Below are 14,363 nucleotides of genomic sequence, written 5' to 3' on the forward strand. Positions count from 1 at the left end.
CTGTTATGAATAATGCTACTGTGAGCACTCATGTAAAAAGTTTTGTGTGGACATATGGTTTTAATTCTCAGGTATATGCCTACAAGTATAAGTGGCTTTTTAAAAGCACGACTTTAAAAAGGCTTAGTCTTTAAACTGTGTCTCATAATATATTACCGAGTTTCCACACTATATCTGTTTTAAAGCAATAAACTAAGTTATTACCAGTTATTGATTTAAGGTACTAGTTGAATTACTTAATTTTTCTCTAGAAATCTGAGTAACGCTACCCTGCAGGGAATGTTGCCGGTGTTCTGTAGCTCACTGCCAATGCTTGGGTGCCCACACCTCTGCAGCATTCTGATGGTGCTCTGAGAATGCAACTCTGAAGAGGATATGGCTTACCTTTTAGTCAATAAATGCTGTTTCCTAGAAGAATCATGAAATCTTGAAATTTAAGACTAGATAGAATTCTCGGAACACATCTAATCAATCCCTTTGTTTTATAGATCTTTAAACTGAGGGAGAGATCCAGGAGGTTAAAATGCTTGCCTGGCTTCCTAGAGATGGTTAGTTTGAGAACTAGGATGAGAAGGCAGATCTCTTGACTCTGCATTTTGTGCTGTGACTACTAAACTTCACAATGACTCTGTTGTCTGAATTTGAAGTCATAAAACAAAAAATGAAAAAATTTATGTAGGTGGCATTTTCAGTTAAAAGTTTACTGAAAGCGCTTTCAGAGTCTTTTAGGGAAAAGCTGACTCTCAGCTTTATATTTATTAATTCACAGGGACAGGGAGGCAAAATAAGGGTGATACCATCACTTTTAAAGGGGATACCGTCTCTTCTAGTTTATGCATAAGGAAGAAAGAATTGTAGGCATTTATAAACCAAACAGACGTAAACAAAGGTCAGTTATTCCTATTAACTTCTCTTACCAGTCAGTCTTTTTTCTTCTCATCACATTCTAACATTTATGTACTAGTAGTTTAAAAAGAGGTATAAGGATTATACCTAATTATATTTTCCAAGTGTAGCCAAATTACACAACAGATTATGCAATTAATAACTTGGACCTTTTAAATATCATTCTGGTTATAGTTTATTCCTCTCACAGTGAGTCAGAAACGGGAATGGGTTGGTTCACTATTTCCAGTAAACAGCTTCTCACCAGCAGGTGTTGTGACTGATGGGAATGGGTAGGACAGGAAGGCACACTTATTTGGAGATCTCAGAAATGTACCCTTGATCCACACATAGGGCTGTGCGCGAGGCCACAGGCAGCTGAGTGTGTTGGCAGCACTGCAGTGACACCCCCCACACACACCCGCCTCTCCGGCTCCCAAGAGGCTCTGGTCTTCTCGGAGTCTGGGACTACTGCTCCCTACCACAGAGCAGAGAACAGGCGCCATGTACAGACCTGTGGCCCAGGCCCCACCCTCTGTGTGATTTTGGTCACATCACCTCAGGATCCACATCTCTCACTTGTAAAACTGGGGGAGGGTAGCTGAGCACTGGTTCTTTAAGAATTGTCTTGGCTTTAAAATGCTGTGATTCTCCAACCTACTCTTTTAAGATATTGAGTATATTGGATGATAAGTAGTATCTATAGATGATAAGAGCTCAGGCTTTAAAGTAATTCAAAACCATCTTTGAATCCTGTGTGACATGAGGCAATTTACTTAACTTCTGTACACTTTTATTGTGTAATGTTAATAGTTCAAAGGGGAATAATGATAATACAATACAATTATAGTACTTAACTCATAGACTGTTGAGGTGGAAATGGTATTATAAATGCAAAGTCTTTAGCACTGTGCCTGATATATCCTATAATTTAGTAATTATATATTAGTAGTGAGTAGTGTTATTATTTCCTTTAGGAATGTTTTATACTAATAATATACTATTTTCTTTAGAAACAAAATAATTCCAGCAAATTTTAGTAACATTACAAGGTATGTAGACTGTAGTTTTGTTTAAAAGATGATGATCTTAAAAAAGGATGATGATTAATTAACCATGAGATGAACTTGGAAAAAAAACTCATTATTTAGGTGATTGAATAGTAGGCATGATGGGAAAAGAAATGAGATGCTGAGGTAAAGGTTATGGAGCAAGTAAAAGAAATCTGACCTATTCTTAGCATTATTGTCAACTATCATCTTCCTGTTACATATTTTTGTTCTTTTTTAATCTAGAGATAGAATCATCTATGGAAAATTTACTAAACTTAATGGCTATTCAGAAGTGAATCCCTGTATTATTTTTTAAAACAACAAGATTATTCTTTTCATGTAATATGTAGAAATAAATAGTAAATCTATCCAACTCCAAGTAAGCTGCCACCCATAATCTCTGCTCTTATTTTTGCATGTACTATATTGGCATGAACCAAGGACTTAGAAGCTTAATTATTTTGTAAACAGATACTCCGATATTTTTTCTCAGGATATTGATATTGCCACTATTCAGTAGCAGTTTGCAAAACAATATGAAGGAATTTGTTTTATGATAAAATATTTATAGAATCAAAACCCATTTGTGAAATACTTGGAGAAAGTTGGAAACGCAAAGTTTGGTATTGAAGTCTTGGAAAATTACTCTTTAGTTCTCCAAAGGAGAGGTGAGCTGTCTGTGAATATATAAGTGACATGATATTTCATCTTAGAATATATATGTCCTATAGGTGCCATACCGATTCCGTCGCTGTCTGATGTTACTTCACCGTTGTATGTGATGAAGGAGAGAAATGTTTTGGCTTCTCACTACAATCTCACTAGATTCTGGTGTGAACAACTCAATCCAGAAATGATTTTCACTATATTGTAATTTCTGATTAGGGTGGTGTTCTTCAGTCTCTAATGTTTCTTTCATACTTCTTTTATAGGAGGCCAATTGTAAGAACATCCTTCTAACAAAAGATTTTGAAAGAGACGCACAAAAGCCATCTCCAAAAACCAAGGTAGGCTATCTCTGCTCTTTAGGCGGAAACATTTAGGAAGACTCTTTATCTTCTTGTGTTTCCATGTTTTGTTGCTTGCATTTCCCTCAGCACCACCACCCCATCTTCTTTGGACCTAGTGGTCTTAAATATAACATATACTTTATATACTTTATATGTTATATTTACTGTGTAATCCAGGATTATAGTCATCCAAAAATGCTCAACACACTTATTATTTAACAGTGATATTTTTATTTTTGTATCACCCACTATTTTTTTGTATTTTACATTGATGTATAGTTGATTTACAATGTTGTGTCAGTTTCGAATGTGCAGCAAAGTGATTCAGTTGTACCTATATGTACATCTATTACCTTGCAGATTGTTTTCCCATATAGATTATTATAGAGTGCTGAGTAGCGTTCCCTGTACTGTATAGCAGGTCCTTGTTGATTATCTATTGTATGTATAGTAGTGTGTATATGTTAACCCCAACCTCCTTATCCTCATGCCTACCTTTCCCCTTTGGTAGCCATAATTTGTTTTCTAAGTCTGTGAGTCTGTTTGTGTTTTGTAAATAAAATTCATTTGTGTCATTTAGATACCACACATAAGTGATATCATATATTATTTGCCTTTCTCTTGTATGACTTACTTGACTTAGTATGATAAGCTCCAAATCCATCCATGTGCTGCAAATGGCAATATTTCATTCTTTTTTATGATTAATATTCCGCTGTATGTGTGTGTGTATACATACACACACCACATCTTCTTTATTCATTCCCCTGTCAGTGAACATTTAGGCTGTTTCTATGTCTTGGCTGTTGTAAATTGGGGTGCATGTATCTTTTTGAATTATGATTTTCTCTAGACATATGCCCAGGAATGGGATTGCTGAATCATATGATAGCTCTATTTTTAGTTTTTTGAGGAACCTCCATACTGTTCTCTATAATGTCTGTACCAGTTTTCATTCCCACCAACAGTGTAGGAGGGTTCCCTTTTCTCCATACCCTCTCCAGCATGTATTAAGACTTTTTGATATGAACTATCATACATTTGACAGAATAAAGAGTATAATGTGTTAAATTTTTTCTTATTAAGATAATTTCAAAATGCACATATTTGTTTTGCTACTGAGAAGAAAAACTCATTTAACTGAAATATATCATGAGAATTTATTTGATACACCCAGAAGAGTGATTGCATTAATTTTAGAGCCCCTTTCCAAATCTTAAATCTTTTAAGTAGAACTTCTCCCATATACTGGGCTTCCCTGGTGGCTCAGAGGGTAAAGCGTCTGCCTGCAATATGGGTGATCCAGGTTTGATCACTGGGTGTGGAAGATCCCCTGGAGAAGGAAATGGCAACCCACTCCAGTATTCTTGCCTGGAGAATCCCATGGACAGAGCAGCCTGGTGGGCTACAGTCCACGGGGTCGCAAAGAGTCAGACACGGCTGAGCAACTTCACCCACTCAGTCACTCACTCTCCTATATACTAGGTGTATATGATATTCCTAACTGGCCAGTGTATATTTTGAAATTTTATTTATTTTTGGCTATGTTGGATGTTCTTTGCCATGCCCAGGCTTTCTCTAGTTGTGGTGAGAGGAGGCTACTTTCTAGCTGTGGGCCGCGGGCTTCTCATTGCAGTGGCTTGTTTCAGAGCCCAGGCTGTCGGACACATGGGCTTCAGTAGTTGTGCGCAGGTTCAGAAGCTCTGGTGTGCGGGCTTAGTTACCCTGAGGCATGTGGAATCTTCCCAGACTAAGGATCAAACCTGTGTCCCCTGCATTGACAGGAGAATTCTTAACCACTGGACTGCCAAGGAAGTCCTGTGATATTTATAGAGCTACTTTTTGTTTTTCTCCAATTCTAAGAAAAAATTTTCTCCAAATTTTCCTGAGTACATTGTGGGCAAAATTTTAAAGGATTCTTGTCTTTACTTTTAATTGCACATTACTATAAAAATGATTTTGGCTTTATTTTTACAGGCAAATCAAGTTAAGTGTGAGTCATTACTTAGTATCTTACAGTAAGAGGCTACAGTTATTTTTTTTTTTTTAATTTTTTAAAAATCTTTTTTAGGAAACTTTTTCCACCTTTTTTTTCTGGAAAATTGTTTTAACTACTATGCTTTTCTTTCTAGATCAGGCTATTTTTTTAATCTTTTTCACTAATATATTTTCTATACAAATTTACATAACTTCAGTTCTCTAGAAGAAATCTTGTTTACTGTTAAAAATTCCGTGTCAAAATAAGCTCACCAAAACAAATGCATTGAAAAATATATGATTTCAAAAACATTTTTAGGTAACATTTGCTCGTTATCTTCATTTTTATTGGTATACCTACTTTTAGGTGAAGAGATCTTAGATGAATCACTTTCTAAATGTAAGATAATCTTGAAACCTGTCGTAAAAATTGTTTGAAGTGATTCTCTTATTCTTATGAAATTAATCCAATTTGGAATATTTCAGGCATACAGAGAATCAGTAATTAATGTGCATTGATTACCCTCTGTGAGTCTCACTGTATTGTTCATGACCAAGCTAATTAAATAGAGAAATTGCTTCATTGGTTAATCTGCAGTTTGTGACTTTAGCTTTTTTGTGGTCTTACATGAGCAAGTTTAAATTTACATGAGCATGCTAATCTTTGCTTAGCTTTGCTTACTTTAGAGGTGATTAAAATCCTTGTAGTTTCAAATCCCCAGAAATGAAGCAGAGCATGTGAGCTATACACATGCTTATAAGGCACACAAGATTATAAGGCACTAACTATTTCCCCCAGATTGTATTAAAGATCTTTTTTCTAGCAGTTGATCTTTGAAAACTGAAGCTGAAAACACCTTCAAAATATAGTTGATATAAAAAACAAAATGTGGATGGTGTGTCCTTTCTAGAATGACTTAGGGAATTGTGAGAATGATGTGTATCCTTGGTACTAATGTTACTTCATTTGGCCTCCACAGCGGTCTTTCTCAGACATCTCTAGTTACAGCTGTATGTGCCTTGGACAGCTAAATATTTCTGGTCCCTATATGGCTAGAGATGTAAAATGGTAATCCAGAAATGGCATGTGTCCCATTGGCTCTGGAGATGTCTCTCTAGTCTAAACCATCTGTCCCCATCTGTGTTCTCTCTGCTAGCTGTTGTCTCTGCTCTTAGGCAATGGGGAGGATTGTATTTCTCTCCCTTACATAGGAAAACCTCTTCTTGACCTGAGTCTGCTGGAAAAAATAAATGACACCTTCATTACACAGTGCCATGATACTTCCTGGATGAGCAATGATCACCAGCCCTATTAGTTCAAGGACATGCTCATATAACCATTTCATGCCCCATACGGGATAGACTACATATGCAAACAAGTAACTGGAATAGACAATATGGAAGGGAACATCAAACAGATTTTTAAAGAGGTGTAAAACATAGACATAGTTTCTTGTAACCTAGTATGATCATGATTTGAGGAGAAGAGACAAAATCTTCTGCCTAATACAAATGCCAGTGACTCTAAATAAGCCTCATAGCTCATGTTCATTGGTCACAGTATAAACCCTGAAGAGGATCCAGGAACTGAGGGGAAAAAAAAACTATCTTTCTTCTCTCTCCCCTTGGTGTATGACCTAGACTTCCCACTGAACTTGCTATGTTCTTGTTGACCTTGGTTAAAAAAAAAGTTCAGGCCATTGTATAAGAAGGACTGTCCAATTAATTCAGTGCTGGGTGAAGGTATAAAATACAAGATAATCTGTTTCCTTTCTGATTTCCTGATAGCTCAGTTGGTAAAATTACAAGCACATAATAGTTTTAGTCACTGAATTCTCCTAGTGCTTTTATAGATGTTTCTTTTAGTAAACCAAGTCATATTAACTATAAAATGTGTGATAAAAATAGTGCAGTTATCAAGTAAACAGTTATGTAGTAGAAGCAACTGTTAAATTATTTTTATTTTCAGAGGTTAGTGATTTCAGGCATCATGCAACATTTATGAAGGAGATTTTATTCAGGATGAAACCAGATGTCACATTTGTAGTTTCTTAAATGATTTTTTAAATGCCTATGCCTATTAGCAAAGTAAACTGGAAACTTAGACTAATGTAGAATTTTGAGAAATTTTAGTGACAGTATAATTAAATTTACAAATTAAGTCATTTAATAAGCATTTAATTTTACCAAGATTCAAAGTTATTTTAAAGTCATTGTTAATGGATGTGAATGTATTTTGTGGTTGCTTTGATTTATGAAACATTCTAATTAGTATTCTGCTTTTCCACTGAACATTGTTTCAGTATCTGTTTCCATGCATCAGCTTAGTTTGTGTGCTTATTTAATAAAAGTAATAGTAGTCGTAGCAATAATAGTGATGATTGCTAATACTGATCAAGTGCCAGACACTATACTATATATATATTATCTAATAATCACATTTCATATGTTGTCATACCATATTCAGCTATTTTGAAATTTTGAAACTGCTTCTAATTATCATTAATATAAAAAGCCTTATGTGATAAGTGTTAAACGAAGAGTAATTTTTAAACACTTTTATTTTCTTAGGGTTTATGACCTATAATAGAATTAAAAGATACAAATTGTTTCATGATTAATATACCCTAGCATGCCATCTCTCCTCCCTGTTTTGAAATTGTTTACAATTTCGATACATGTTATTATAGATTAACTGAATGCCTGTATGTATATAATAGATATTTTGAAGGTTTTACAATTGTAGATTAAAATGTACAGTCTATCACCTTCTGCAGTTTTATTTTGCCTGTTCAATAAAATGTGTCCTATCAATATTCACTTTCAGTAAGAATATATAATACAGTTTACTTAGGTATTCTAGATTTTTCTGATACTTAGGTTGTCTCCAATATTTAGATGACTTCCAGTATTTTGCTATTACAGATCCATTTTAAGTGAGTAATTTTGACATGACACCTTTTGCACCTATAAAAATAGGATTATATGTAGGTACATCTTTGACCATGCATTACAAATACTCTTAAAATGGGCCAGTTTACATGTTCAGCGGCTGTGTGTGACTGTTTCCATTTTTCACATTCTCTCAAATCCTTGGTAATATCAAAGTTATTGTGGTTGTTTCCCCCAGTATATTGAGTGTAGGAAACAACTTGCTATTGCCTTAGTTTGAATTTCTCTAATTTCTTGTCATCACAGAGACATTTATTTTTCACTGAATATCCTGTGTTTCTCCATTTCCCAGCCCTATTGCAGGTAGGTGAGGCCAGCCAACTACTTTTGACAGTAGGTTGTGAGCAGAAGTGACAACTCTCAAAGGCTTTTTCAGCCCTTTCTCATAGTACTTTAATTAGACAGTGGAACATGCGTCTACTTGCATGTAGTGGAGCTGCCTGTCTACTTGCATTGGATCTGTGTCATGACTTAAAAACAAACCTCTGGTTTGTTACACCACTGAGATTTCTGAGTTAATTTGTACCTTCCCTGTAATATAGTCTACCACATGGGCACTGTGTTTTTTGTGTGTTTATGTTTTCATATGTTTATTAAGCTTTGATCATATTTGTGATTATTAATCTATGTGCTATTTCTCCTACCATTGCAAATTTTGCTATTTGGTTGTTTTCTTTTTTTCTTAATGATTTATGAGAGTTTACTATCTATTGTCAGTTATATGTATTCCAGATACTTCCACCCAATTTTCTGGGTTTTCTTCATATTGAATAGAGTGTCTTTTAACATTTGAAGCTTTTTATTCCAGTGGACTCAGATTCATCAGTCGGGGCTTTGTGCTTTTTCACATCTTGTTTAAGAAATCCTCACCAACTTTGAGGTCAGTTCAGAAATCTTTTTTATTATTTTCCAAAAGTTTTAAAGTTTGCTTTGCATATATATAGGTCTTAGTTCATTTGAAATTGAATTTTGTGTGTAGCATAAAGTAGGGTCCTCATTTGATAGATGAAAATTAATCAGCTCAGTGTATTTGTTCAATAGTTCATCTTTCCGCCACTTTTTGAAACAGTATTTCCATTGTATGTCAAATGTTTTTATGTCTGTTTCTGTACTGTATTATTTGTTGCTTTTCCTATGTGTTTCTTTTATTTCATTACCCCAGTGTCTTAATTAGTGATATCTGGTAGAATATATTTTGTCAACTGTTTCTTCTTGAAAATTATCTTTGCCATTCTTGGTCCTTTGCTTTTGCAATTAAATATTGTCAAGTTTTATGAGAAATTTTACTTAGAATTTAAAGTGAATTAGTTTCATGAACATGGTGTTCTGTCCATGACCATCATGTAACTTTCTGTTTACTCAGATCCTCTTTAATGTCTTTGATTTTTAAAAAAATTATAATTTTCTTCTAACTATTCCCCAAATTATAATTTTTATTCTAGATCTCCTTTTTCTAGATATTATAAATGGAGTACTTATTATATCTTCACACTTTGTTGCTGATGTCTTCAAACTTTGTTGCTGATGTTCAGTGTTGAAACTGATTTTTTTTTTTATTGTAGTGGTTTTTGCTATACATTGACATGAATCAGCCATGGATTTACATGTATTCCCCATCCCGATCCCCCCTCCCACCTCCCTCTCCACCCGATCCCTCTGGGTCTTCCCAGTGCACCAGTCCCGAGCACTTGTCTCATGCATCCAACCTGGGCTGGTGATCTGTGAAACTGATTTTTATTGTTGACTTCATATCTGAAAATCTTGTGCTTGCTTCGGCAGCACATATACTAAAATATATCTGAAAATCTTGTCAAATTTTTATTCTAATATTTTGTTGAGCAGTTCTCTTTGACTTCCTTTGTAGACAATCATATCATCTGGAAATAATGAGAATTGTTTATTCCTTTTCAAGACTCTTATCATTTAAGTTCTTTTCTATTGTGCTATGTTCCAGGACTGCCAGTATAAGGTTAAGTAGAAATGATAATAGCATGCCTTCTTGCATTGCTTCCTAAGGGAAAGTTTCTACGTTTGATTTTTATATATAATCATGGCATTTTTCTTTTCGTTTTGAGGGGGGTAAGGGACGGGGGTCATTCTTTTGCAATTCCAGGCACATAGCAGACCTCTGATAAAATCTTGAAAATGAACATGTAAATTATTTGCTTCTTGTTTTTTGTTTCATATGGAAGTAATTAGTGTCCATATGTTTTCATATATGTTTTTCTTCATACACATAGTCATTAGGTTTATGATGTTTGCTTTCAGTGCTTGGTAGATATGTTTTATAAACTTATATTTTGCTAAGAATTTTATTTTGAGTGAATGTTAAATTTTAGCAAATGTTCCTTCACATCTGTTACGATCATTGCCTGGTTTTTCTCCCATATTCTTTTATTGTGGAGAGTTATATTCATAGACTTTCTAATCTTAAAGCAACAGTGCCTCACTGGAATAAACCAGTTCTGAACCTGACCTTGATACATGTTTTTAAATACCTTGAAAGTTTTGGATAACTGATGTTTTACTTAGTATTTTTGCATCTAAGTTAATAAAATGTTTTGTTTAATCTATTTTTGGTATAAAAGTTGTGCTAGCCCAATAAAATGAACTGAGGAGAATCTTTTCTACTCTGTGAAACAATTTAAGATGAGAGTTTATCAGTGCCTTCATTATTTGATAGAATATATCTATAGAATATATCTATAAACATGTCTGGGTCTAGTGAGGTTTACTGATTTATGTGTTTTTAATTTTGTTTTGCTTTTTAAATTTGTTTGGCAAGTTGTTTTTTACCTGCTTATTCAGTTTATTTTGGGCTTGTAGTCCTATTCATGTTTTTATTAATTCTTAATTATTAGTTTTTTATTAAAATATAGTTGATTTATAATATTATATTACTTCCAGGTACATAATATAGTAATTCAATAGTTGTATAGATTGTATTCCATCCATAAAGTTTTTATAAAATGTTGGCTATATGCCCTGTGCTGAGCAAGAGGTCCTGGTAGTATATTTATTTTATGTGTAGTAGTTTATACCTCTTAATCCTCTGCCCACAGCTTTCTTCTCTCCCCTTCCCTCTCCCCAGTAGTAACCACTAGTTTGTTCTCCATATCTGTGAGTCTGTTTCCGTTTTGTTATATTTATTCATTTGTTTTATTTTTTAGATTCCACATACAAGTGATAAGAGAGTATTTGTCTTTCTCTGTATGACTTATTTCATTAAGCATAATGCTCTTTAGGACCATCCATGTTGTTACAAATGGCAAAATTTCATTCTTTATTGTGGTTGAATAGTATTCCTTTACAGGTACGTGTGTGTGTGGACACACACATCTTCTTTATCCATTCACCTGTTGATGGACGCTTAGGTTGTCTCCATGTCTTGGCTATTGGAAATAATGCTGCTGTGAACATTGAGGTGCATGTATCTTTTCAAATTAGTGTTTTTATTTTCTTAGGGGATATATCCAGAAGTGGGATTGCTGGATCATACAGCAGTTCTATTTTTAGTTTTTTGATGTTATATTTTCTAGAAAATAGTCTATTTTAATTAATTTGGCATAAAAATTTTAATGTTCCCTCTTATTTTTAAAATCTTTATTGTAGTCTTTAAAAAATCTTTATCTGTTGTCTTTTTTCATTTTTACTATTATCTTGGGGCATTTTCTTATTTGTCTTTGATTAGGATTGCTAGAAATTTGTTTGTTTTCTTAGGCTCTGCAGCTTTTGGTTTGGCTGATTCTTGATTGTATTTGTTTCCCTGATTCATCAACCTCTTTTACTATTTACTCTATATCTATTATTCTTAAGGTAGATCTTTTTTCTTAATGTTTATCACTGTTTCCTCCACAGACATATATTTTAAATACATTTTCTGTGATGTGATACTGAAGCTTAATGACCAATTCTTTTAAATATATTTGCTTTGCTTATTAACACCCTCTTCTGATGTGTCGAGTGTCTTTATTACATTAGAGAGTTCTTTTAGAATCATGTCATTTCCTTCCTTCCTTTTATTTTGGTAATACTTTCACAATGCCAGGACATAGTGAACCCTTAATAAATAATTAAGAACAAATAAATCAATCAGTTTTTAAATTTTATATCATATAAAAGCAGTATCATTTGTGTGTGTGATTATAGAGAATTTGTGCTTGTAAAAATCTAGTAAAATTTAGTACATTTTCCTATGGAAAGAGTTCAGTAACCACTAAACACAATTATTTCTGGAATTTAAGATTCTGGGCTTTATTTCTTTTCCTGATTTGTTCCTTTAGAGCTTTTCATCTAATAATTTCCCATCTGCTTTGTCTGCCCTCATATGTTTGTGCATACAGATATATGTTTATTTCACCAGATAGACATGTTCTGTATTTTTCCATCTTCCCTATATAGGTGCTGGATGATAAAATTCTCTTTGCCTCTTTCATCATCTCGGGAAATCACTTTGCAAACCTATCTCTTCAGTGCTAAGTAGTATAAAATTCTGAAAAGTGAATACCTTTGTTCATTTATTACTAGTTATATCTATGACTGAATGTTTTATTTTTTGCACACATATTCTTTATTTAGTTTCATAAATCACCACTAATCTATTTGAAGAATTCCTAGAATCTCTTTATAATTAATGACATACAGATTCACTTATTTAGATAGTATTCTCCTATGTTTTATGATATTTTAAAACATATATATGCATGCATGCTAAGTCACATACATATGTTATCAAGTAAAAAATAATACAGAGTTAAATAGTCATTTTAAAAGATAATACAAATATGGTATATCTGGGTGTACCTGTATAATCTCTTAACCTAATAACTTGGCTAATTTAACCTCTATACTTAGCCTCTTTCCAGATGCTATAACCTGCTGTGACCCCAGGCCAAGGAATGGAGGGACCTCTGTGAAATGTCTCTTGACTTGCACTGGTGTGTACACAGAGCATAGCTGGCCTGGTCTCACTGGTCCTAAGAACCCAGCTTCCTAAGTCTGGGTCTAGATCCTTGCTCGCTGACTTTCTACAACCAAAATGATCTCCTCTTGCATATCTGCTCTGCTTTGAGAAACAGCCTGAAGCTCATGCTCAGTTTGGACGTGTCATCTCATCTCTTCTGCACCGTGTGCCTGGGATGCAAAGTTAAAAAGACTCTGTTTCTTACCTGGAGGAACTGGAGCCCAGACATATATACTAGCAACTAAATTAAGACATCACTATGCCAGACCGATTTCCAATCTCAGATCTACCTTTGAGTTCACTGTCGTATTTGGCAAACAACCAAATCTTAACCTGATTGCCATGATTGCTCATTAACCCTAAAGATCTCACTGACCTTTTTGTTCCAATTTCCCCTAGTTTGTCCTGTTCAATAAGTATGACCAGTCCAATCATAATCATTGGTGACAACTTTTGTAACAGTCCCATAATATTAATGACTTCATTTATAAAGTTTATTTCTCACTCCTGCCACAGTCCAATGCAGCTGGAGGATGATTTATAGGTAGAAAATGTCCAAACAGTGATTCAGGTCTCAGACAGCTTCCATCTTTCAACTGTGTCATCTAAAAGGTGGCTTCTAATATTAGGAGTGAAAAAGAAAAAAAAGTGTGTGCAGAGTTCATAGATACTCAACCGCCTTAGCACAGAAAGCAACTCTTGTCCCTTCTGCTCACATTTCAGAACTCAGTAACATATGTGGGAGTCTGTAAATGTAGTTTTCCAGTGTGCCCAGGAAAAGGAAGATGAACTAGGCCTTGATGAGTACATAACATTGTTCTTGCTACAGCCTGCCCTTCTGTTTGCCAAATACATTTTTTCCATTTCTCTTACACTGCAAAAAACATACTCAGTCCTTCTGCATGGATGAAAATCCAAAGAACCAGCCAATCATTACAACCAATTCAATCTCCAAAATATCTAGGAGACACATCAATGCTTCATCAGGTCTAGACATGGTTCTCCTTGTTCTGAGACTGTGAGACTAAAAGACAAATTGTCCATCCCTCCACACACATCCATCCCAAATACAAACAGTACAGTACTGTTTGTACTAAACAGTCCCACTCTCACTCCAGGACACACACATATACGTGCACAGAAGTCATGGAGGCACTTTCTGTGAGGAATTGCATTTCCTTTTTCTCTCTGAAAGCTTCCTTCACCTTTTAGAATTTCCTCCTTGTCATTACTCCCCTGTTAGTGCAGTGATTGTATCTTCCTTAAACTATAGCTTGCCTCCTGTTTGTGGAAGTTTGGTGTCTCAGGAATTGTTTTACCTCTTAGCACAGCAAAGACTTCTTTAGTTTGACCTGATGTTTTTTTGTGGTAATAGTGGTGGTTTGTTGATTCTTTTGCTGTGATGTGAGGCTAGGTTTATAGTAAACTCTCTCCAAATGTAAGAACATGATTAACATCCAATCTGTTAGCTTTCAGTCATTTCCATGAGGCAGTTAAAATCCTCAAAGTATGTTGTTTTCTCCT

The 14,363-nt window shown here is 34.5% G+C and overlaps 1 protein-coding gene across 5 annotated transcripts in view; it reads left to right on the forward strand.

The window, feature by feature from the left end:
* The window catches only part of FAM13A (family with sequence similarity 13 member A), a 323,915-nt gene that overhangs the window by 148,075 nt on the left and 161,477 nt on the right, over positions 1 to 14,363 (forward strand). For all 5 annotated transcript variants that reach the window (XM_043871497.1, XM_043871494.1, XM_043871499.1 and 2 more), the window contains exon 6: positions 2,870 to 2,944. In XM_043871497.1, the coding sequence (XP_043727432.1) occupies positions 2,870 to 2,944 (75 nt within the window). The remainder of the gene's footprint in view (positions 1 to 2,869; positions 2,945 to 14,363) is intronic.

The sequence above is a fragment of the Cervus elaphus genome, chromosome 17, assembly GCF_910594005.1.
Source record: "Cervus elaphus chromosome 17, mCerEla1.1, whole genome shotgun sequence".
In the NCBI taxonomy this organism is placed as follows: Eukaryota; Metazoa; Chordata; class Mammalia; order Artiodactyla; family Cervidae; genus Cervus; species Cervus elaphus.